Source organism: Nomia melanderi, chromosome 10 (genome assembly GCF_051020985.1).
Source record: "Nomia melanderi isolate GNS246 chromosome 10, iyNomMela1, whole genome shotgun sequence".
Classification (NCBI taxonomy): Eukaryota; Metazoa; Arthropoda; class Insecta; order Hymenoptera; family Halictidae; genus Nomia; species Nomia melanderi.
This window is the reverse complement of record NC_135008.1, coordinates 7,171,145-7,195,560: the sequence shown is the minus strand read 5'-3', so window position 1 is coordinate 7,195,560 and position 24,416 is coordinate 7,171,145. Positions and strand designations below refer to the sequence as shown.

The following is a 24,416-nucleotide window of genomic DNA, read 5'->3' as shown; positions in this document are numbered from 1 at the left end:
AGGTTTCTGTGAAAAATTTTCCCACCATAAACAATTGAAAATATAGATACTTGGCAATCTAAATGAGATCGAGCCATCTCACAGATAATTATCCTATATATTATATGTTTTTTTAATGTAATTATATTTTTTATACACATTTAGTTGTAACGCACGTTAGGAAGAGTGAGTATTAAATTTAATGGTAGAATTTCAGCTTAAACCGAACGAAAAATGGATACTATATTGTTGGACGAAATGGCAAAAGGGACATTTAGTTAAACGTTTTAATAACTATGAATATGATAAATTCACCGCAGATCCTTCTCGGGGAAGCAATAACTAATGTCTTTCAATTAACTATTGTTGTGCCATTAGAAACTGGTATCTAGGAGTTAACGAGCTTAAAGCATCATCATCGTGATTTCTTTCTCGTTCACCTCGCCTACGAGCACCTGAGACCAACTTCGAATCGAGTATTGCCGGATATCGATTAAATTCCCTTCAATTTGAAGCGAAACCACTGTCGCTGTATAATTAATGTACTGAAGAGGGGAACATTCCTTTGAGCGCATCACGAATTCGTCCGATGCTCAGCTAAAACATGAAATATCACTTGGGTATTATTAAACAATAATTGATGAGATATGCGAGTATTAAGTATTCAAGTGAACGTGATACAATCGAGAAACAAGAAGCAAATGTCAAACGTGATACTTATTCCATATAAAATCGGAGTACGTGGGTTGTTGCAAAGAATATTTAAAATAATGTTTATATTTTTCAAAATATCCGGCAACATCAATACGTTTTCCATTGTGCTGTATTAGCACCTTCTAAATTTAATCCTTTGCACTCGAAGCGTTTAACATTGCGTTCAAAATGTCCCCTCGGATAGGACTTCCGAGTACAAGAGGTTAAAAATATAAAGTTTCACCGAAATAACATAAACGACTGAATTTCGTATTCCCGAAACTTCTGCAATCTACGTATTGCACGAATAAACTTTAACCTGCGATTAAATAATAAAATATTTCAACAAAACGACCGAGTGTATCTTCCATAATCAAATGTAATTGTTTCATGGTGTATTTTTTTTAATTTTCTCGAAGGCAGGTTCGTCCGCCAAGGAAACACAATACGAGGAGATTTGATTCCGTTATAAAGTCCTAAAATACATTTTACTTATTTTACCAAGATGGATCGCTTTCTGTTTGTGTACAGTTTTGTTACATTCTCTGCTGAATTTTCTGTTCTCGGCAGTACAAGGATCAAGGGATATCCGTTGCAAAAATGACGGACAAGGACATCCTTCGTGTCCTTGAGTCCTGCGTTCGATTCGGTAGAGCTTGCCTCGTAGAGAATGTTGGTCTGCAGCTGGAGGCCGGATTGGATCCAATACTAATGCGATCGTTATTCGAACACGGCGGACAACTGTGCGTGAAAATCGGAGAAAACATCGTTCCCTACAAAAGCGACTTCCGGTTGTTTCTCACCACAAGACTATCGAATCCCCATTACACACCGGAAACCTCGGTGAAGATCTTGCTGGTTAATTTCGCGCTCACAGCCACGTAAGTCAATAACCTTTTCCAATAATCTCTTGCAATACGATATCGTGTCAGACTCGTGAAGAAGTTCTCGAATACACGTTACAAAAATGAAATGTCACTCAATGATTCTGTGTTCAAATTGAATATTATTTTCTTTTATCAATTCTTATGCTTTGAGGTAACAGTGAATTCATATAGATGAATTGGGAATTTCGCTTTGTTTTTTGATAAATTATCAATGACAAAGTTATCCTAGCACAGTTATGAAGGAAATCGTAGGACAAACGGTTAACACATTCGTGACCATTGAAGTGAATTCACCTCTTTTCGAATGTTGGTTTGATGCAAATGTTTTGACGTTTTCTTATAAGAAACCAAAACTGAACCAAAATTAAATAAAAACGAAGAAAAGAGTGTCCTTTCAACACGTTGTAATAATTTGGAGACAGATGTTATTTGCTTTGAAGGGAAACATTTGTTTGTTAACCACGTACAATAAACGTCAAAATTCTTGCATCAACCCAATATAATAGCCATCCAAATATTTTATTCGTCATATTAAACGCTCGGTAGTAGTAACACTTCCATACAACGAATTTTCATATAACGCGTCGATCGTATACAAACAAAGTTTCGACACGAATTGTTTCGTTACAGTACATTTTCAAAGTAATTGGTTTCATAATACTACTCGCGAGAGAAATTGCGCAGGCGATTACAATGGAAGTTGTTAATTGAATTAATTAATCCGTACATGTGTCCGTTATCGTCTTTTTCAATCGAAACATCGTCTGGATAACGGTCTAAATACATGATGCTTTTAAGTGCATTGCGTTTTAATCCTTAACAGTCGTATAAACGTCGTATTAACGTATCAATTTCTTGATAAAAATGTAACAGACTTCTATTTATTATTCTTACTATTTTTAGATTTAATTTTCTATTCTGTTACATCAAAAGTCGTATCAATCTTTCCTCTACATTCAGCCAATATTCGATTGTTTCATAAATGAAGCGGGGATTACGAAAAAATGCTGAACCGTTAACAATTAAAAGGAATTGCATACCACGAAACGAGTTCTCTCGTTCGCGCGTGTACAGAAGTGGTCGTGAACGATTGAAATTACCTTCTGTGATATCTGCATCCTGCAAATATGAATTCTCGAACTGTGACCTTTATCTTTTACGCGTGAAAGCGGACTAGAGGATCAGATGCTCTCGCTCGTCGCGATTCAAGAGCGGCCGGATCTGGAGCACGCTAGGAACGCGTTGATTATATCGAACGCAGAAATGAGGAGCGAATTACAGGAGATCGAGGACAGAATCTTATACAGGCTCTCGTTGTCGGAAGGCTCCGCCGTTGATGACATCGACTTGATTCTCACTTTAGAAGCTTCCAAAGTCAAAAGCGAGGAAATCAAAGTAGGTGGATCGCGAGCAAATAGGTCTTGCAGTAGTAATTTCGAGATCCTTAATTTCTTGCCAACAAAAGGCATACCAGAAAGCTTCTCGACTGTCGCACCGCAACAAAGAGAAGTAAATAACGAGAATTTGTATCAATAGTGGTAATTAGTAAACAATTATTATTTAATAATTAAGCAACAATTTATTTAGCTTTCTGGTAACCGTTCAAAAAAGGGGCTGTTACGTTACGTTATTTAAAGAAGACTTGTTGGTTCACGATTGTAATTCGATTGTTGTTAAAAAAATCTCTAAAGAAAGTGAAGCGTTAATACGTGTTCATCGTGTTTCCGGTATCGCGCCTAACAGACGAAAATGAAGGAAGCGGAGATCACTCAAGCGGACATCGAGACGACCAGATCACTGTACATTCCTGTTGCGATACGCGGACAGATACTGTTTTTCTGCCTCTCCGACCTACAATACATCGACACGATGTACCAGTACTCCCTCGAATGGTTCGTCGAGATCTTCAATAACAGCGTTAAGGCGACGGAGAAGAGCGGTACTGCGACATTGTTTCCCTTTCAATATTTAATTTCAATTTTTCTCCTTCCAGTGACAAGTAAATAAAATTTTTCATTTTTAATCTTTAAGTATGGAAGCCTAAAACTTACCGATAAATGTTACATATTCTCGTTTGTGGCAACTAATAAAAAAAGTATTGTATCCATTTGTTTTTACTTATTTAAATATCTCTGCATAGCAATAGTATCGACTATATAATTGTTTAATTATAAATTAAATTATAAAAGAAAATTTCACTGGTTTCAAAATTCACGATAACTTACATAGACGTGTGTGCCCATACTTAAAGGTTTACCCCTTGCCACACAATTTATTTCAATTCGAACGATCCTGCTTAGGCTATTGAACTTTGTCGCACCTCTGCGGACATAACTGTTACGAAAAAGACTGAAGTATTACAGGTTCGATGAAATTTATTTATGAAAATAAGGAAATTATTACGATACGACAGATTTCTAAAATAATTCAATGAATCCTTTGAACTCCACCCTTTAACGAACTAATGAAACGCGTCCGCTTCGTAGTTACATTTCGAAATATAAAAAGTAATATTAAAAGCAGAATATTAGATACTAAGGATTCAGTATCCTAGTTTGATGAAACTTTTGGAAATTGTAAGCTCGATTATTCTTCTATGAACGTTATTATACTTATATTACTTATCTCTTCTATTATTTTTAGTGATTTAATAAATTTCTTTATCTTCTGTTTTGCCTTTACTATGAATACCATTATTGCATTATCGTACTTTCATAAATACCTTTCAATAATTCAATCATTTTTATTCTGAAGTCTTTATTGACGTCATACGCCTCCAATAAGAGGAAATATATTAAATTTTTCCAAAGATTAATTCTTTGGTCGTTCAATGTAAATCCAAACAATAAATTCTAATAAACGTCCGCAGGCGTTCGAAATTTCAGTAACGCGTTAAGCACGGATTCCGCCTATGACAGCTATTCAAGTTTTTATCGCGACGCCAACGCCCACATTCCGATCCGTCCTTCGAAATAAAGGAACAGGGACCAGAATCGTAGAAGAAAAAACGGATCGGAATTCGTCTGCTTCATTTTCATTTCGTTTATCCCGAACCCTATGGACAATGAATATTAAAGCTTTGATCCTCGTCGAAGCATCTTCATCGAATAAAACGTGGAAGCATTTATTTTAGCTGTGCCATTTTCATACCTTTGTGTTCTGCGATTCTTTTATGTGCTTATGAAAATTTGGCAATATCTGCGTTGTATCTGCATTTTTCTAACAATCTCATGTTGATTTATGTTCTGAAAATGAAGAAGTTATTTCTATCTTTATTGTAATTAAGTACAAATTCACACAATATGCGATATATATATGCTTTGTTTTTCCATTACTTCACACATCGCGAACATAAAGATTAACTTTCAACATATGACCTCATCACATTAATTGAATTGTTTCTTAATCGCAGCGGATATCGAGGAACGGATCGCAGGCATTAATCAGAAATTTACATTCTCCCTTTTCTCGAACGTCTGCCGCAGCCTATTCCAAAAACACAAACTGCATTTCGCATTCCTCGTATGCGCCCGGATACGCACGAGCGACAAATTAATCGAGCCGACCGAATGGAGGCACTTCCTAGCGGGACCAGAGCCGTTCCAGGTGAGATACTCGACGATGTTTCACAGAACGAACTTCATTCGATCCGTTTATAAATGATACTTATTCAACCGCGCTGTGGCACGATTATGCACTTTAGGAGATACATTTTTATTCGTTACCTGTGTCTATTTTCGTCAATATTTTCCTCGCTACCTAAAATTGCAAAATGAGTGAATTTGTCCGATTCGACCTCCAGCGAAATTACATCAGCTTGCACGTTAAAATAGATTAAAATATAAAACCTAAAACTTTGTGTGCAATACCTCTTGTAATTGGAAATAATAAACAATATAAACATATTTCAAGTAAGTAAACAACTTAATTTTCGCCGAACACTCGGACACACGTTCTCGTAGTATTATTTACCTCCTCGACGCGATCGCAATTTGTTCACACTATTGCATCGTAGAATAAAGTAAATAATATTTCATTGTCCATAATTCTCTCCTCTCATTATATTGAAGTGATTAAAATGTTAAAATAAGTATGCAGATCATAATATAAAATCATAATAATATAATTAATAATAATGGCACTAATAACAAAAATAATATAATATAATAAAAAATAAATTACGATAATAATAAAATAATAATACTATAGTAATATGATAATACTGATTAACTGGTCATGGGTAATGTAATCTAATAATGCGAACATACAATAGTAGCTTGATAGCCGTTCACACCTAAATAAGCACAGATTCGTCGCAGCATTCGTTTGGTTAGCGTGAACGCACCATAACGTGCACGTCCAAAGAATTCTAAAAGGAAGGGGATTTGGATTCCCGAGGGATCCAGCCGCAAAACTCCGCAATTTGCAAAAAAGATAAAAGAAGGGTGGACAGTTGCGAAATTTACCCCCTATTCCATGGATGCATAAAAAGTTTCACTCCCCCCGGCCTTCACAGGACCAATCGAATCCGTCACCGGATTGGATTACCCCGCGATGCTGGAAAGAAATCCAAGCGCTCGAGAACCTGAACAAGTTTCGGAACTTCGTCGAATCCTTCAGGAAGTCGCTGAACCAATTCAAAAACATCTTCGACGCTCAAGAGGCGCATCTGTAAGCGAAGCTTAACCTTTGTTTTTCAAACTCTCTTCGAGAAAACAAAACTTTTGATCTTAACCTCTCGTCTCGTTGAAAAATCCGGGTTTGCTATAAACTATACCACCTTTTATCTCGACAACTGAAGACTTAATTAAAAGCTGACGAAATTTCAGGAACGCCGTATAATCAGTTTTAATATTCAAAATTCATTTTTCTGGGTATTATAATACCGTAATATTCCAGTATTAGAAGATTAACACTAGAACTACCGCACCCGTCAAAATGGCGGGTTTCTGATCAAACTAATTATATCCCTGAAGCATTTCGTCCTCAAAGAGATTACTGCATTGGGTTGATTAAAGATAACTGAAAAATTGTTCCCCATTAAAAACATCCTCTCTACAGAGCTCCCTATCCGGAACCATGGGACACGGAGTTGGACGACTTTCAAAAGATGTTGATATTGAAATGTCTCCGGCCTGACAAGGTGACGAACGCGATGCAGCTGTACCTAGCGAAGCATCTCGGTCGCGAGTTCGTCGAGCCCCAGACCACGGAACTAACCGCAGTTTACAATGAATCCTCGCCGACGACGCCGATCGTATTCATTTTATCCGTGGGCACGGACCCGGCCGCGGAATTGTACAAATTCGCGGACAAACTAAAGATGAGCACGAAACTGTACGCGATATCTCTAGGTCAGGGCCAAGGTCCTCGAGCGGAAGCGATGATGAAGATGTCCGCGGAACAGGGCAATTGGTGCTTCTTCCAGGTGATATTTATCAAATTTTTATTTATAATAACTATAAAGTCATAGTTATGATTTTATAATCTTTGTGAATTAAAATTTCGTAAGTGTTACGAAATCGATCATAAAAGATTATTGGAAGTGAACAACTGTACTGAACTGTGTTATTTTACACTTGGGTACGTTCAATGACCTTTCATAATAACTGTGAATAAATGAAATACGCATCGACAATCGCGCACTAATATATAGTAAAGAGGAAGCTCGAGTGTCTTACCTTTAATTTCGAATGCTAACGACCCGTTCCATAACCAATGAGAGTGTTATCGAATCTCGGAGTGAACGAGCTTTATCGTTTAGAAATTCGAGTAATTCTACCGGCTAAGTAATTTTCTACGCGAAGACATCTATCATCGTAACATCAATATTTCCACACAAATCGAGGGATGATTTTCGTGTAAAAGGCTCGTCGTGGCTTCCCATGACAGAAAATATTACGATCGTCGATCAAAGTACCGTTCTGGTTTAAAGAACAGAGAAAAATAGGTGAAGAAAAAGGGAGGAAGAGAGTAAGAAGGGGAAAAAATAAGAGAAAAGAGGGTCTTTTCTAAGGCGATAAAAGAAGGGACAAAAAAATGGAGGAATCTCCTTTATCTTCAAGATATAAATTTGTATGTAGAGAGGGCCGGCAATGAACAGCGAAATGATTTATTAAATCGCGAGATGGGTGCGTGTTCTGGCACTTGATAGTGAATGGAGAAAACGAAAGAACGTGCTTCTTAGCGAAGTGGATAAAAGCCTCGTGAAGTTAAGCTGGAAATTAATGCTTTAGACTCGTTTACGAAGATCCGCGCGTTGTCCATTGGTCAAATTAAATAGTGATCTATCTTCGTTACATTGATAACAGATATAATTTGTTGCAATTATATACTTTAACCCCATGAGGACGAACGTCGGCATTTTGGAGATATCAAACTTTCATATCCCATATGCAAAATTAGCTACGTTTAATTTAACTATTCGAATAACAAAAAATCGAGGTATGTCCCTCCTTTTCCTACTGTGTAGAAATTCTGCACATAATTTAGTTACCTCTGTTGAAAATTTGGAATATTTTAAGAAATCCTCGTTCACAAAGGGTTAATGTACTGATTCGATGATACGCCCGATCAAGGCGGATCATCATTATTGTTATTATTACAGAATTGCCATTTGGCGCCAAGCTGGATGCCAGAACTGGACACATTGGTCGAAACTTTGTCGAGGGGGAAAAGTCATCGCGACTTCCGGTTGTGGCTGACCTCGGCTCCTTCGCCGGACTTTCCTGTCAGCATCCTCCAGAATAGCAGTAAAATGACGATCGAGCCACCAAGAGGCATAAAAGTGAGGAAAAACGAATTTCAGCGCGTCTCAAACTTTCTTCCTTGCGCAGTAGAATTTTCATAATGTTTCGTAACCGAGTTAGAAAACCAAATAAATATAACAATTTGGTCGATTAAATATTCTCTCCATTTCCTCGTTATCAGGCGAACATGCTCCGAGCTTATTTAACTCGGGTAATGGAAATGCAGAGTTTCCTCGAATCCGCTCATCCGAAAGTTCTGCTGTTCAAAAGGCTCGTATTTGCCCTGGGCCTATTCCACTCGGCCCTCCTCGAAAGGAGGAAATTTGGTCCGTTAGGCTTCAACATCCCATACGAGTTCACCGACGGTGACTTGACCATATGTGTTTCGCAGCTTCATATGTTCCTCTTAGAATACGACACTGTGCCGTTCAAAGTAAACTTTTGATCCACGTTTCTGGTTCAACTGCATCCGATTGGCGCAGCTTCAAAGTGCCGTTTCAACAGGTCCTGATATACACGGCCGGTCACATTAACTACGGTGGACGAATCACGGACGACTGGGACCGTCGCTGCGTCTTGACCATCCTCGGGGACTACTACAAGTCAGAGGTCCTGTCGACGTCTTACACGTTCGACGAAGCGGGACACTATTATCAGGTAAACGCGTACAAAACAATCTCACCGTTGAACGATCGAGTGTTCGTGTCAATAGACTGTCGTGTTTAACCGCGTTAAACGACTCATCTTGTATAATACAGGAGGTTTAATTGGTTTCTTAGCCTTCATCCTATAGACGGCGTGTATCGGACTTCAGCAGCTTTAGAGTTCTTAATTTCGATTTGTTTCAGTTGCCGGAAACTGCAACGTTCGAGGAATACGTCGAGTACATAAAGTCGTTCCCCTTGAACGACGAGCCCGAAATGTTCGGGATGCATCCGAACGCAGATATAAGTTTCGCTCAAGCGGAAACGTATTCCTGCCTCGAAACGCTTCTCGCTCTTCAGCCGAGGGAAGTTGGAGCGGCTGCAGCCAGCACCGAAGAGGTTACGACCCAAATTGCCGAGGACATGCTGTCGAATATGCCGGGGATATTTAACTTAGCTGTAATGCAAGCCAGGTAACTTCCAATGCTTATATTCGACGTGTCATCGCGATGAATTCAGCGACAACTTTCGTACACTTACGACAGAGAAGTTTACTGATCTTTAACTTTCCGAGAACTCCATCTTCTCAACCACATGTTTCGTTTCTCTACGCCCGAAATTCTTGGTGCAATCCTTTCGACGTCGATTGCTTTAACATTAATCGAAATTGAAAACTTTACTTAAAATGTAAAGCTTAATTAACAACAACCCAATGGCGAATGGTTAGGATGAAATTATCGGGTATAACTTGTTAATCCACAAGTACCGCGAAGGAAACTTTCGAACAATTTAATGAGGTCAATTCGTTCTGCTCCAACAGTTACACACTTCAGTAATTTCGAACCGAATGGCCGAGACTCAAATTTATCTTGCGCGAAAGTTCTCTCTGGTCAAATAGTTCCACTTGAGGAAAGGCACTGTACGAAATTAACGATTACAGGTATCCGGTACTGTACGAGGAGTCGTTCAACACTGTGCTGTTGCAAGAAGCTATACGCTACAACGGGCTGTTGGCAGTGGTGAGAACGACGCTGGTGGATTTGTTGAAAGCTTTGAAGGGTCTTGTAGTTATGTCTGAACAGCTGGAAACTGTGGCTAACAGTCTATACAACAATAGGATACCAAAAGTTTGGCAGGACAAGGGTTATCCATCTTTGAAACCACTCGGTGAATCGTTGCTTCTACATTTACCTCCGTTTTCATTACCTAAAATATTCAATTTTAATTCTTAGCATTGTCTCTTGGATGATCTCTCTCATCCTAAATGTTATTGCGCAAACGCAGGTGCCTGGTTCCTCGATTTAAAAGATCGAATCGCGTTCCTGAGGTCCTGGGAGGCGCGAGGCATACCCGCGGCCTTCTGGATTTCCGGTTTCTATTTCCCGCAAGCCTTTTTGACCGGTACGCTGCAGAATTTCGCGAGGAAACACGTTATTTCCATTGACTCGATTGAGTTTAGCTTCCAGGTACGAGTAATAACTCACATCTCATGTATTTATTAATTATAGAAAAATAAACAGTTCGATGTAGGAATTAAATATTCTAGGTATTAAGCGCAATGCCTACTCATAGGCCAAAGGATGGTTGCGTCGTCTATGGCCTCTTCCTTGAAGGGTGTCGTTGGAACAAAGATTACTTGGACGAGTCCCTGCCAAAAGAGTTGTACACCGGTACTCATCGCGAACTTATGTTTACGTTAGTCGAGTAAACTAGTAAATTCTCGATGTATCGTCTACAGATATGCCTCCAATCTTACTGCTGCCGGAGGTGCATCATCAAAAGAAGCCAGGAATTTATTCCTGCCCCGTTTACAAAACCATCAGTAGAGCGGGAACACTGAGTACAACAGGACATTCGACAAATTTTGTCCTGGCCATGGAGATACCCAGCAGGAAACCTCAGACACATTGGATCAAGAGAGGCGTAGCTATGATTTGTGCTTTAGATTATTGATAATACGCAATTGTTCGTTTCACTTCGACTAAATTAAAATAAAACCAATTATAACAAGTGTCAGATTTATTTGTCCAAATTATCATAACCCTTACAGCGACTTTATTTATCATTTTCGTATAACTTCGGGTCCTTTCTGTTGTGTCTCCTATGAGCCTCCTTACTCCATTTCACCGTAGCGATCGTTATAACTAGAGCTATAATAAAAAATGATGATAGATCTATAATCATTACAAAAATGATGTTATGTTCTCGACCTCTGATCCACGATACCTGGACCCATAGTTATAGCAAGTTCCCTGGCTCCCCGGAAAAAACTTGGTACTTGTTGCGACAGAAAATTCACCCAGTACCTTTGTTCCCAAGCAGTTAAAGTATAATACAGAACCCTGCGTATTCGAACTGGTATTTCTCCGAATCCCAAGGTCATGACGAATGTTGGTTTCTCCAAATTAGTATTGACAATTTGTGAATAGAACATTTAGAAGACAAAGGAATGTTCAAACATTCATATCGCAATTTTATTATGCAGATGAAACCAACTTCGCCATGCACAAACAATAAGCATTGTCTTGAGAGAAAAATATAAATGTTATCATAAACGTTTATTCCAATAAAATATGTACACATTTTATTACAAACATAAATAAAGGACATCAGAAATAAGTAAATTTAAATCTGCATATGTAAATATACATAAATTATGTATAAAACTGAAATCCTTTCTAACTTAGTGCGTAGCCTCGTTAACTTAAGGTAGAGGATGATCTATCGGCAGGTGTTCTACAATTTTTTCCGGAATAATAAACCTTCCTGGATTTTGCTCCAATAAACACCCTAACAAACGTGGCACCGACATCACTGTCCCGGTTATTGCAGAAGGGAAATCCCTTCCAGTTGGTGTCTGATACGCAATAAGTAGCCTCTTACTTAAGTAGTTACCGCACGTAGAGATATGGCCAACTTCTATGTACTGTTTCAAATATGGTGACCATAATTCAAAAGAAACTCGCATTCTTTCCCATGGCCGTAATTCTGATGCAGATCTCGTAACAACTCGATAATGATCGCAAACGTTATCGTATAGTTTACAAACAGTATTCAACAGTTGTTCGAATTCTGCATGATAATCCGGACTATTTGCATCTTTCACAAGAACGAATGTATGTGCAACAGACGCCTGACATGCAGTGAATAAACCGAGTGGAGTAGAAGTAGGTGAGAAAGGTGTGTATTGTCTTCCAGTACTAAAATATTTTACTGGGAATTTCTTCGGATTTATCAATTGCTTTGCGTGCATAGCTAAAAATGAGACCAAGCTTGCACCTCCAACAAGATGCATATGATTTGAGCTGTTTTTTTCTACTTCTGTGTGATTATTTATTATGAAAGCATGCATTGGATCTTCATGATTCATGCCACAACCTTCCACCACCAGGCTGCGACTAAAGTCTGCACCTGCTATCCTGATCATATCATTGTCACTGAATATCTTTCCTGCATAGCTCAATACACCAAGTTCAAAGAGAGCTGCATCGTTGCACATATAATATTCCATAGGATTTCTATATTCCAATAAACCGAGGTCCTTTCCAATTTCAATGTGATTCTTTTTACTTCCTGTTTCAGAGAATTCACTTAACGTACCAATAGTTTTCAGTACACTAGGAGAGTGAAGAGGAGTTCTGTCATCTAAATCATTTGGCAACATCAACATCTTCTCCACAACACATTCACTTAAATCCCATAACGTTTCTTTAACAACCTTTAAGTCATGCTTTACTACAGTGAATTGCTGTATCAATCCATCTAATTCCAACTTTGTTTCAGCAGTTAAGTTTTTCTGTGATTGTCGCATTTGGTATATCACTTTCTCCAATTTTGATTCCAGATAGTCCCTCTCTGCGTTTACTGATTTATAAAATTCCCATACTTCCTTCACTTCCTTAGCATCTACATTAAATCCTCTAGACGTCAAGTTTCTTTGAAATATATCAAGGTCTACTAACTTATCATCAAAGTCCAAATATGGTGTTATATGCGCGCAAATCTCCATAGCTTTTCTTCCAGAAACAAATAATGCAGAAGAATATTGTCTATTCAATTTCAATGACATATTAATTCGTTTCAAAATTCTATACTTGCAAATATTAGGTACCGTACACATCCGTGCAATATATGGAATAATGTTTGCCATTATGGGTATAAGACAAAGCAAACAGACAACCTTATTTATAAAAACAAACAAATTCTTGAATGAATATCAATATCACTTTACATACGAAGTTACTTCTATGCATCAAGTTTTGTTAATTTAGTTTGTGGAACAACATCCGATTCTGTATCCATTTTAAAACTATCACGAGTTACAGTATCAATTTTACGTTTTTTGGGAGCAATATAATTTCCCTTCCCAGCAGCTCTTTCTGACTCTTCTATAGAATAAGGCTCTGATTCAAGAGCTTTTAATCTTCTTTTATGAACTTTGGTTGTAAAATGATCTAACAAAGCAGTATTATTTATAAAGTGTCTCCTGTAAAAAGAAAGTTAATAGATTTGCAATATACGAAATATGAATTTTAAGAAACATTATTTTTATACAACTCCAATGCAGCTACATTGTTCTTGCTTTTGAGAATTTCACGTATACCATTGATACGAAAAGTGAAGTAATTATATCATACCAAAAAATAAAAGATAGGTTATAATACCCAAAACAACATACAAATACTGAGAACTTACGCGCAGTGAACACAGTAATGTTGACCCGCTCCGGGTTTATCGAGATCTACTTCTTGATTTAATAAATTTTTTATATTTTTGTCCTTCAAGTCCTCATCAATCTAAAATAAAGGATATCCTACAATAATTGCCGATCGTAAAATAGCGTCAACCACATGATACACATGCTCTCATATATAGGTTATATTCTCGTAACTACCTCGTCTAAATCCTTCGTTCTTCTTTTCGTTCGCCAACCCTTCTTTAAATGCAAATCTCCCCTGTGTTGTTTTTTACGTTTGTAAGGCATTGTCGTAGGAAAATTAATGGGGTTTAAAAACTATAATCACTACCACGTTAATCACTGTACAGCAGACATACTGAATGAACAGAGGTGTGAAGGCTTTTCAATCGATTAGATCAATTCGACATGTAGACTTCAATAAAAATCTTTATTGCTATCAAGTTTATATACAAATGTTTTTTTTTATTTATGTGATTAATTTTTACATCATATAGTAAAATAAATGCAAAACAAATGCAAAAAGCGCAACAAGAATAAATAAAAATTTGTCCACTAATATCAAATTATTCGTGAAATTTACATAATACAATACTTTGCATTTATAATTATTAGTTGTCTCGATTGTAATTATTATAAAATAATAAAAATACTAATGACAATTATGGTACCATCTATAATAAAACCTTCAAATTTCTAAACATTTTAGTACCATGTCCATATTACTAGATGTTGCCACTATACCTTTTACACGTCCGTTTTACTAATTCTGCTTAAATTACAGATAAAAATATACTTTACCGATATCAAATTATTTACTATAGTATAATACAATGGTAATTTTAAATAACATTTATTTTTTTCTTACATTTTTTAATTATGATTTAATTTTTTGGTGAAATGGGTCGCGAAAGTCATTGTAACGCCATTTAGCGACGACAAGATGGTACTATGTGGTAAATTTGAGCTTTTTAATATAGATGGAACCACAAGCATTTTTCACTATACTTATTGTTACGTATTGTAAAATTAAATAAATATTAATGGAAACACTGCAATCAACAATTATAACACAAACGATACAATATCACGGCGGTGTCAATTTTATGAGGACTTGTAGAAAATTTATGTCGCTGTTAGACTGTATTTAAATTATAAGGATTGTAAAATATTCAAGTTCACCGTTTCCTTTCTGCTACAGAATTTTTTTCACTTAACTTATATAAAATTAACGAAGGTACGATTAATCTTGTTTCCGGAAGTAATAAATGCTTGACACAATAACGTTACCAATTTTCTCTCACAATCTAAATCGACCAGTTTCCAGAACTTAATATTTACTACCGAATAGAGAACCCAAAAGTCAAAAATTCTACATTTATTAATTTCAACTAATGGAATAAAATGAGACTGAAACGACCTACATCCAAACATGAAGGTACGTTTACAACGCTACGAATGTTAAAACAATACATCGATCTTGTGGGAGTATAAACAACGCGTTCATTAATTCGTTCTCAAATACTTGTATCTCCTATGTAAAAAGAAGAATTCTTTAACGTTTTTTCACTACAAAAAATTCTATTAATGCAATGAAAGAACGGTACCGTACAACATTGGTATCGAACAGCTAGTGACATACTTCCCTGATGCTAGTGACTCGCGATCAGCGACTCCCCTACTACCTCACTCAAGGAGCTGCTCGAGAATGTGTATGTGAGTAGGTTTATGAGTGTCAACACGCAGATGAAAATAGGTATGGAGAGGGTAACTCTCCGTAAGGGGAAAGTCACTATGTAGTTCGCGAGCTCCCAGTTCGGTAACCCTGCCTAGCAAGAATACGACAAATATAAACGTGGCTTAAGAACAGACATGCGCACTGATCGCCGAACGGTTTTTCTCGGGAAACGCGTAACGCGAACGTGACGCCAAAAGATGTCGCGAGAGTGATCCAGAGTAGGTCGCGCCTCTATCGGCGAGGCGTACGATCAATTCAAACAAACGGTGCGCCACTGGCGAGGGGGGTCCAGAACCATTTCGAAAGTAAAAATACTGCGCGACCCGGGATTTTGTTTGTACGGTACGGCGAGGGTAAAAAAGCCGAGGGCCAGGCCGTGGTGTAGTCGGGGCAACGCGGTGTCGCACGTAAAATGACGTAGAGTGTGCGTGTAGGGTGTGCCGCGCGCGGTACGAGGTTGTGTGCAGCGGAAACGGTGTCGCGGTGTGTAGGGTCGGCGCTGCTCGTAGCTATCGTAACGTACACGGGAAATTGGCCGTGGCTTCGCCAATGGATGCCAGGCAGGAGGAGACGCCATTTTGATATACGGGCGCACGTCAAGCGTTCGCTCTAAGGGAAACGCGCTCTCGAGAAGTCGGTCTGCAGCCGCGTCCGGTCCGCGCGGTCGAATTCGTTGCAACGGTCCGGTTCACGGTTATCGTTGGTAATAGGTGTGCGTGCCGCAACGTATCCCGAGCGAGCGTTTCGTTGACAAGTGACAGGTGAATCGATCGCGGGCCCGCGAGGAAACTCGCGTTGCGGCCCCCGTGTGCCCGTAACGCGGTTCGCTCTCTCGCGCGGTCGATCGGTAGTGACTACTGTGTGTGGAACCTACTACGTGTACAGCACGAACGAGGATTCGGATTTTTCCCCACGCGTGGCGAGTTCCCAGCGCGAGGGACACGCACGATACTAGCTCGTGTGCCCGTGTATGTGCTCGTGTCTGTATATATATATATTATACATATATATGTAGATATATATATACACATATATATACATATATATATATACATTGGTGTGACGATCCTCCCGGGTTGGCGGTGTGTGTACGGCAGCCAGACAGGGAAAACCAAGCCGCCGTCTCGTTTCGCGCGCGCGACAGAGAGGCCACCGGCCGATACTTCGGGCCAGGACAAGACGACCCGATGTCGGGAGCGGGTCGCGACCCCGTGTCGACCTGCGGTCGTCCTCGTCCTCGTCCTCGTCCTCGTCTTCGTCCTCTTCTATCTACCATCACCTCCTCCTGCCTCGTACCACCAGGACACTCCTGGCGTAAATGTACTCTCATGAGCGCCCATGTGCTGCTGCGCCTATTTTTCCGCCTGCTGCCCCTACGTGCCCTGTAAACCCAGAGCACACCCCGATTAGCACGCCCACGCACTCTATCGCTCGCGAATATGGCCAAGATCCTCAACAAGGACCCCGTCACCTACGAGAGGGAGAGGGAAAACTTCCTGAAGGACCTCCGTCACTTTCATGAGACCAGAGGGTAAGGGATATCATTTTATTCCTTGTTGCTTTCTATTGTCGATGATCCTCGTTCGTTATATTATTTGCCTCTATTTTATACCATCGCGCGAAATTGTTACCCATTTTTTTTTCTCTGTGTGTGTATGTGCGTGTGTCTGTGTGTGTTTTTTCGCGCGAGAAAATGATTATTAAATGTTCACATCAGCGCGAAACGTTTCTTCGTCGAGTTCTTGGTTTACGATTGGAAAGTAAATCGACTTTGGCGTTTCTACCTAGAATGTGGACAAAGTTGAGGTTATGTACGTTTGGTTTACAAGTTTTCCAGAGAGTCTCGCCTCTTTGTGTGATGTGTGCTATTTGTTTACATGTGTCCCGTGTTTCCTTTCTCGATAATGATCGAATGTGTATCTCGCCGCGATTGAGGTTATGCGTTCAATCCAATGTACCGATATTACGATGAACTTGCTAATTTTCTCTCTCTCTCCCTCTCGCTCTCTTTCTCTTTTTCTCTCCTCTTTCTCCCTCTCTATATCTCTCTTTGTCCCACTGTATGTGTGTATATGTGTGTGTGTGTGTGTGTGTGTGTGTTCGACGATTTGTGCGCTTCCCGTTGTTATGTTCATTGTAAACGCCGCGTTCTCTCACTTTTTCTCTATCTTCTTCGAATCGACAGTTGGATTTTGATACATAGTACGCGTAGATCGTTTGAATATCTCGAACAAACAAAGATCGTTTCACGCGAAGACGCTACCGTTTATTACGTCATTGTTCGCGTGTTTCGCTCGATTCGGAAATGGAAATAAAGCGTTCTAAATTATATTATCTAATCGCCATTTCGATGAGAATTCAAGTATCAGGTTCAATCGGAACATTGGAAAAATAAAATTGTTGGAACTAAAATAGTCGCTAACAGAGCCACCGCTACTGTTGCCTACCAACTCTTCCAACATTACCGCTACGTGATTAGAATTAATTAAATGAAAATTGAAATACGTGGTCGCTCGAATTTCAGGTTTCATTTTGAATGAGCTTATTAGATTTTATAATTAGTGACCTATTCGTTTCAAATCTGATTTTCATTTCGAAAAATATTTAGCGTTTATTTATCTTTGCAATATTATTGAATATTTGATGCACGGCAACGAATTGATGATTACTTTCCCGTGAAATATATTTATTTATTGACACATTTATTCGTCGTATTCATCGATTTTCTCTATTTTTAGGACTTCGTTCAAGAAATGCCCAAAAATCAACGGGAAAGATATAGATCTGTACTTGCTGTATGTTGTCGTCACTGCCCACGGGGGATGGATAAAGGTGAGTCGATTTGTTTGAATTTTTCACCGTCGTTCCTTTCACGACGGAGGGATATTTACGCGTGATCCACGACGCACGTTTCAAATGAAATTCACGTGTGAGATGTAAGCGAAAAATTAGGTGATATCGTGCCGTCTGTATAATGCGTTCTCCGTGCATCGTTAATGGAACGTATGACTGTAGTAGCGATACTACGGAATTCACTGTATTCAAACACAATCGATTCACGGCGTATACGTTCACGTGTATCATACTTCATTATGCGCATTTTTTTTCTCAAATACAAATTGTTATAACGAGGAAACGAGCCGACGTGTACAACTTTTGTAAAACTTTGATCACTGGAACAGCGTTCTGTCTCATAACTGTGAATTTATTTTTGTTGAAATTGCTTGACGACTCGATATTAAACGCACGTTTAAAAAACAACATTTGTCATTGTTTATTTTCACCGTTGTATTATTCGTTGTAATAATCGATGGTTTTTCAATCACGAAATATTTTCGACGGTTCAGACTGAATCTCTGAAATGAAACCTGGATCGCAATTTGAAAAAAAATAAATCAATTGAAAACACGACTGGGCATGCGCGCTGGTAGTTGTATCCAAGTTCACAGACGTTATCGCATTTCACTAAACCTCATCTACATCAATGCCATTAGTGACTATTATCTGATTGTCAGTAATAATGTGAACAGTCTCTTCAAGGTAAAGAGCTATAGGCACTGTTTTTCCGCGCAAGCGTCTCGGTGCCTGGAAAAAAAAATATATGTTAGGGAAGTTTTCAAAGTCGCCTCAACGCGCGAACGCTGTTTAAATTTTCAAAATTAATTTCAACGTCGTTTCGAGGGTTGTAATTACTTTTTACATGAATAGCAACCTGCAACTCCGTCATAAATCATACAGTAACGTGTGCGTGCAGATGATCTGCACGCGTGATTAAGGTTAGAAGAATGCGAGAAACGGCACAGAAACGCGGGAAACGATTGTTCCGTGAAACGGTCGAGTCCAGTGTTCTACTGCGTTCCCGAGGAACGCACGAGAATCGATCGACTGTGCGTTATCTCTGTTGCCCGGAATATCTTTCTGCGCAAGGAAATAAAATAAAAAGTAAAAAAAAAAAAGAAGAAAACAAGAAAAAATATCGTTATATTTCATACACGCATTTTTACCTTGTAAACCATAAACAATAATCTCCACACGAAGATAATAACAATTTGAAACGTCGCTGTTCGAAAATAGTGCGTATCGTATTTCCAATGTCTCACTTTTTCGACTGTCGTTAGGCCGTCGATTATCTAAACCTGTATTAGGTTACGTTCACATTTGTTGCTGCGCCCGCTTACATCACACACCAGTTATTTTACTATTGTATTCGAACCACGTCCAAGTTATATTTTTCGCATTTAAAGTCAAGGTACCTCGAGTCAGTCTCCCGCGTAAGATAATTTATTAGGAACGTGATTTTTATGTACGAACGCCTGCAGTGTTACCACTCACCGAAACTATTCTCCGTAAAGTGAAACCAAGGATATGACTTTTTTTCCACGTAGAAGGCTTTTCTTTTGCAATCGCGGAAGGATTGTGTGTATTCCCTCGCGGCTCGAATGCCGATAATTTCTCAATGAATAAATTACGTTTATCAGCGATATTAATTTCGATAATTTCCCGGAGAATAACACGCAGTCCCGGCATCGAAAATACATTCTACGTTCCTTACGAATAGATAAAATTCTCGCGACGTCGTTTTTACGAGTTGGGAACCGCCGCTTTACGACTGTATCCTTGTTCGAATTTAATACGGAAATAAAATATGAAAATTTCCCCGTGCAGTTGTTGCTCGCTAGGTAACAATACTATGGAAATACGTCATGGCGGTGACCGTTCTTCTCCGTGGCTACGAACCACTGCTCTATGTTTTCTTAAGAACCAAACGACGCTTCGACGGTACATGTATTTATGTACTGGGCTCTGTGTGCACATAAACGTTGGGTAGCGCTGTGGCGGCAAAGCTTTTCACCTCTTCCTTCCTCTCGGATCTCTTCGCCGGCTTGCCAACTGTCAATGTACATTCCCCCTCCTGTCTTTCTCTCCCTTTTTTTTTTTAATTCACTTTTTCCCGGTCGAACCATTTACATATTCACTCGATCGAGAGAACGTTGAAATCGAATAATAGAGCAAAGTCGGGCGTCTCTGTATTCGTAAAAAGTTCTTCTGAATACTAGACTTTCGATTAACATTTTGACTGCCAGTTTGGCAATCATAAAATCCCCATGGCGGCGGGGTGATTTATTTAATAAATCAGGAATTTCCCATTGCGGTGAGGTTTATCGCGGTGAATGCTTTCTTTCGAATCTCTTGCTGCCCGTAAATCATGTGTGAATACGGTTCACTCGATGAATCGCTATAAAAGTTAATTTCCAAGTCTGGCCAAAGATTTATGTAGCCCGTATATGACTAGCCGCGACAGTCGAACGGTTAAACGATTCCCATTTAATTTCCATCGACCCCGGACTACAACGCGAGTTTTGGTTTCTACGTGTTTGCCGGGGATACGCGAATAGACGGCACTCGGCGAGAAAGCCGATCCGTAGAACGCATTCCGTACAATGAAGAAGCGTCTGGCTTCTTACCTTGTGCTTCAAATCTCTTCTTTCAGCTCGCGGCGAACGTCGATGAAAAACCGGAGGCATATAGAGGCGAGTAACCTCACAGTCCGTCATCGAAGTTATCGTCAAGGGTATAACCCCTTGAGAGACGTACATAATCCATACCAGTGGTTCCCAAACCTGGAGCAACGATGAGGTTCTTAACGCATTGCCAACCGATGGGGGAGATCTCTCATTTCTCTGGACAACGCGTTGTCTTTCGACTTCTTCACTTTCTTGTTCCTTTGTCTTTTATTTCCCTTACAGTCAAGTTACAAAAAATAAAAGATCGTTATTTATCGTTTAAAACGTCTTCTGTGCTTTATGAGAGTTTTATTTTGAAAAGCTCCCGAAAAATGCGCGAAAGATGTTAGTCACGAGTAACTAATATCCATGAAACAAAAGAATAATCGAAACAATATCTTCGCAAGTGTATCATCGTTATTTGCGTGAAAAATTCCGAGAGAAAAAGAAATTCTGTCGACTATCAAAGACGAAATATACTTTCCCGGGCGTGCCAACCGATCCAATTTCGAATCCAGGTCACGATTCCCGCGACGCTCGAGTCAACGATTTCCGCGCGTGTCGCGTTCACGCGGGGATCCCCCGGAAATTCCGAAGCGCGGGATCCTGGCCGGGCCTCGCGAGGTTTTCCGAAACTCCGCTCGCCGGATCGACCAAAATCCGAGCACGGAGACAATACGGAAGTTGACGCAAGGTCAGGGTCACTTGCAGAGCCACTGTTCGGAGGGGTGGGAGATAGATCATGAACCGAAGGTGGGAAGAAGGTGCGCGCGGGACCGAAGGTAGGGGGGAAAAGTGATCACGGGAGCGAGAGAAAGGAACGATGGGATACGGGAAGAGATAGACTAGAGAGAGAGAGAGAGAGGGAGAGAATGTGAGGCGGATAGGAGGAGGAGGAGGAGGAGTAGGAGGAGGTGGACGGTAGTGCCGCTGGTCGAGGGCTTCCCCTCAACAAGTGTGATCGAAGCTTGCTAGACTATATAACCTGCAGCCGGGTCGCGACTACGCTCAGAATGCGTCGCGTAGTGCGGTTCTCCGATTCGTGGAAGCTGACGTCACTTTTTTGCCGGACAGTTGGCGGGACACGCGGAACAGAAACTTGGTCGTTGCGGCGTAAGTCATCGCTGGGAGAGATGACTCACAGAGAAAGTCCCTAGGATTCGCGAGTAAACGTGTAACGATGGCAACAGCATTCGGGTCATCGGATTTTAACCGTTAATTTTCTGAGTCGTTAGTGTGCGCTCGCGAGCCTCGATCTTCGCTTTGAGTCACACCTGCCGCGAACGAAACGAAATTCGTTTCGACCGTAAGCTTCGAATGAATTCCCCTGCGCGCAACAAGGAATACCGATTGATTCGCCGGCATTGAACGGCATCGGCGTTCTAATTTTGTTCATTGCCGCTTTTCGATTAAGATGTAACGGATGAAGGTTGCAACTTTGTCGAGGAAAAAATGAAGGTTTATTTTTATTCTCTTTTTCTCCGACTCCCTTCCGAGATAAGGATAGCCACGATAGAAAAATTCGCTACGACTTCGCGTAATGGAATGGGAATTCGAGGAGTCGAGATTACCTTCCGACCGACTCGACCAGGCAAAAAGGCGGAGGGAAAATTATCTCTCGCGCTTGTATACTGTATTTATCGCGGCGTCACGCGGCAAAATCAGTCTAGTTAAGCGGTGGACGCCGTGAAGTGAAAGTGTGCAGGTAGAAATTATTACCGGGCCGTTGTAGAATGTTCTTACGGTGGTAAAAGGATTGAATAACCAAACACGCTTCCTTCATAGATGTATATCTGAAAGTATTTCGCGCGGGGGTGCAGAAAATTTCATTGAAATTATGATAACTTCGTTCTCGCTGTTCGGCCAGTTTTAGTTCTCACTGAGAAGCTACTAGCAATCGCTTGGGGTAGGTCCGTCGATATTTATGCTGGCTTCATTCTCGCGATAAAGTTTATATTAGTAAGTGTTCGGAGGAAATTCATGTAATTTTCTGATTATATGAGAATGATTATTAATAAAATCAAGTATGAAATGGAAACATTTTGATGATTTTGATTTCGTACTTCTTAGCCGCCTTGCGTCAGCATGGCGAGCTGACAATGCACGTGGTAGGTCCTTTTTAGTATTTGACAGAACACTCTGTAAAGGCCAACCCAGAGTTAATACTAATAATGCAATCGCAGAAACTGTGATACGTTACAGGCGTTGTGGTAACCACACCTAGTTGAAAATTCAAGCTATTGATTCCGGAGATTAAGCGGAATGCGCTTTCTCGTAATTGGTAATAAATTTTCATTCGTCGCTGGCGAACGGGAACGACATAATAAACAAAAATCAGCGAAACATTGGACGTGGGTATCCTTTTCAAATTTTATGAAGCGTTTCCAATTCCTCGAGACCGCTTTATTATTTCAGTTATAAAAATATTTCCGCTATATTGAAATGCGTTATGCTATTAATACCCGGTCGAAACAGATGGAAACGGTAAATGTCGATCAAAGTCGCGCGCGCAAACCAGATACGTAGTTCCGGCAGACCAATAAATTCTCTGCCAAATGACTAATTTGCAGGCACAATTTTAGCCGAGTGTTTTCTGTAAAATTGTTCTTCGAACGTTAGTCGAAAATACGATTAATTGGATTTCCCGAAAAATTCCGTTGACATTCTCCTGTTCGAGCATTAATTGAGTTACTCGTTGGCTAGATTAATTAACAACGTGATGTACAGCGTAGATTTGAAACGTCGCGTACGGCGAACTTCTGAAAGCCCAGAAATATTTCGAGGTGTGCGTTTCGCCTGCTCACATGTCGCTTCACTGTTGCATACCGAACGGCGGTGTTGAGTTCGTCAGGCTTGCACGGCCTGCTTCTAATTTAAATATTTTATCTCAAGCTCTCGAAACCGCTGGCTGGCTGGGAAATTAATCTGCTTAACAATTCCTTCGCCGTGCAGACGTAACCCGAAGAAGAGACTTCTTAACTTCGAGAACACTTTGCGGGTCTCGACATTTACATTCGCGTGCGTAAGCTGGCTCTTACGAAACGGATGAAAATTTTAAGGTTCGGCACGACGAGAGGGGGTTGCAATGCTCCCGGTGTCCGTCCGGACCACCCTGTATACTAAATACGAATTCCACGATCGTCGCGTACCTTCGCCTTCTCGCTGAACTCAAACGTAAAATCATCAAGTCGCGTCGGAGACCGAGTCAGCAACCAGTTGAAAACATAGGCGTAAACCACGCGGAAAATAAACCGGTGAAGCTTCACGTTCTGCCGGTGTGTAACGTCTTGTCAAAGAACCAGTGGCGGAACGTCCACGCTCTTACCGGTTCCGCTAAGAAAAAGATGAGAAGTATGTTTGGTATGAGAGAGATGGAGGGAGGGGAGTCGATAGGGAACACAAGGAGACAGACGAATGAAGGAAAGAAAGAGAAGAAAATGGACCGAAGTCCTGTGAGGTAGAGAGTTTCTCGGGAAAAGGACCGATATGTACTGTGGATCGCGCAAAGAATTGCTAGAGATCCAGA

The 24,416-nt window shown here is 40.1% G+C and overlaps 4 protein-coding genes across 10 annotated transcripts in view; 2 read left to right on the top strand and 2 right to left on the bottom strand.

The window, feature by feature from the left end:
• LOC116429752 (dynein axonemal heavy chain 1) overlaps nt 1-10,905 on the top strand; it is a 52,031-nt gene extending 41,126 nt beyond the window's left edge. The window contains exons 25-38 of the mRNA XM_076371534.1: nt 1,243-1,553; nt 2,729-2,954; nt 3,303-3,498; nt 4,972-5,165; nt 6,076-6,230; nt 6,621-6,987; nt 8,167-8,346; nt 8,490-8,741; nt 8,813-8,965; nt 9,157-9,425; nt 9,893-10,119; nt 10,237-10,418; nt 10,499-10,622; nt 10,691-10,905. Of these exons, the coding sequence (XP_076227649.1) occupies nt 1,243-1,553; nt 2,729-2,954; nt 3,303-3,498; nt 4,972-5,165; nt 6,076-6,230; nt 6,621-6,987; nt 8,167-8,346; nt 8,490-8,741; nt 8,813-8,965; nt 9,157-9,425; nt 9,893-10,119; nt 10,237-10,418; nt 10,499-10,622; nt 10,691-10,905 (3,051 nt within the window). The remainder of the gene's footprint in view (nt 1-1,242; nt 1,554-2,728; nt 2,955-3,302; nt 3,499-4,971; nt 5,166-6,075; nt 6,231-6,620; nt 6,988-8,166; nt 8,347-8,489; nt 8,742-8,812; nt 8,966-9,156; nt 9,426-9,892; nt 10,120-10,236; nt 10,419-10,498; nt 10,623-10,690) is intronic.
• Nucleotides 10,906-11,491: 586 nt separating this feature from the next.
• On the bottom strand, nt 11,492-13,102 carry LOC116429651 (Seryl-tRNA synthetase-like insect mitochondrial protein). The gene has a single exon (XM_031982815.2). The coding sequence runs from the start codon at nt 13,100-13,102 to the stop codon at nt 11,657-11,659; it is 1,446 nt and encodes a 481-aa protein (XP_031838675.1). The 3' UTR covers nt 11,492-11,656.
• A 93-nt stretch (nt 13,103-13,195) lies between these two features.
• On the bottom strand, nt 13,196-14,085 carry LOC116429652 (zinc finger protein 593 homolog). Its single transcript, XM_031982816.2, has 3 exons — nt 13,847-14,085; nt 13,648-13,748; nt 13,196-13,438 (listed from the first exon to the last, which is right to left on the bottom strand). The coding sequence occupies exons 1-3, from the start codon at nt 13,934-13,936 to the stop codon at nt 13,198-13,200; spliced, it is 432 nt and encodes a 143-aa protein (XP_031838676.1). The 5' UTR covers nt 13,937-14,085; the 3' UTR covers nt 13,196-13,197.
• A 1,512-nt stretch (nt 14,086-15,597) lies between these two features.
• Bap170 (Brahma associated protein 170kD) overlaps nt 15,598-24,416 on the top strand; it is a 67,939-nt gene continuing 59,120 nt past the window's right edge. For 5 of the 7 annotated variants that reach the window (XR_012999594.1, XM_076371733.1, XM_076371732.1 and 2 more), the window contains exons 1-2: nt 15,598-16,917; nt 18,125-18,218. Coding sequence is in view for 6 of the 7 variants with exons in the window: in XM_076371733.1 (XP_076227848.1) it covers nt 16,826-16,917; nt 18,125-18,218 (186 nt within the window). In the remaining variant the exon portion in view is untranslated. Of the gene's footprint in view, nt 16,918-17,002; nt 17,198-18,124; nt 18,219-24,416 lie in introns of those variants that run through there. The other 2 variants (XM_031982852.2, XM_031982851.2) reach the window with 2 other exon arrangements.

Coding starts and splice junctions, on each gene's coding strand:
- LOC116429651 (XM_031982815.2), bottom strand. CDS start 13,102: ATGGCAAACATTATTCCATATATTGCACGGATGTGTACGGTACCTAAT.
- LOC116429652 (XM_031982816.2), bottom strand. CDS start 13,936: ATGCCTTACAAACGTAAAAAACAACACAGGGGAGATTTGCATTTAAAG. Junction 13,749..13,846: donor GAACGAAGGATTTAGACGAG/GTAGTTACGAGA, acceptor CCTTTATTTTAG/ATTGATGAGGACTTGAAGGA. Junction 13,439..13,647: donor CATTACTGTGTTCACTGCGC/GTAAGTTCTCAG, acceptor TTCTTTTTACAG/GAGACACTTTATAAATAATA.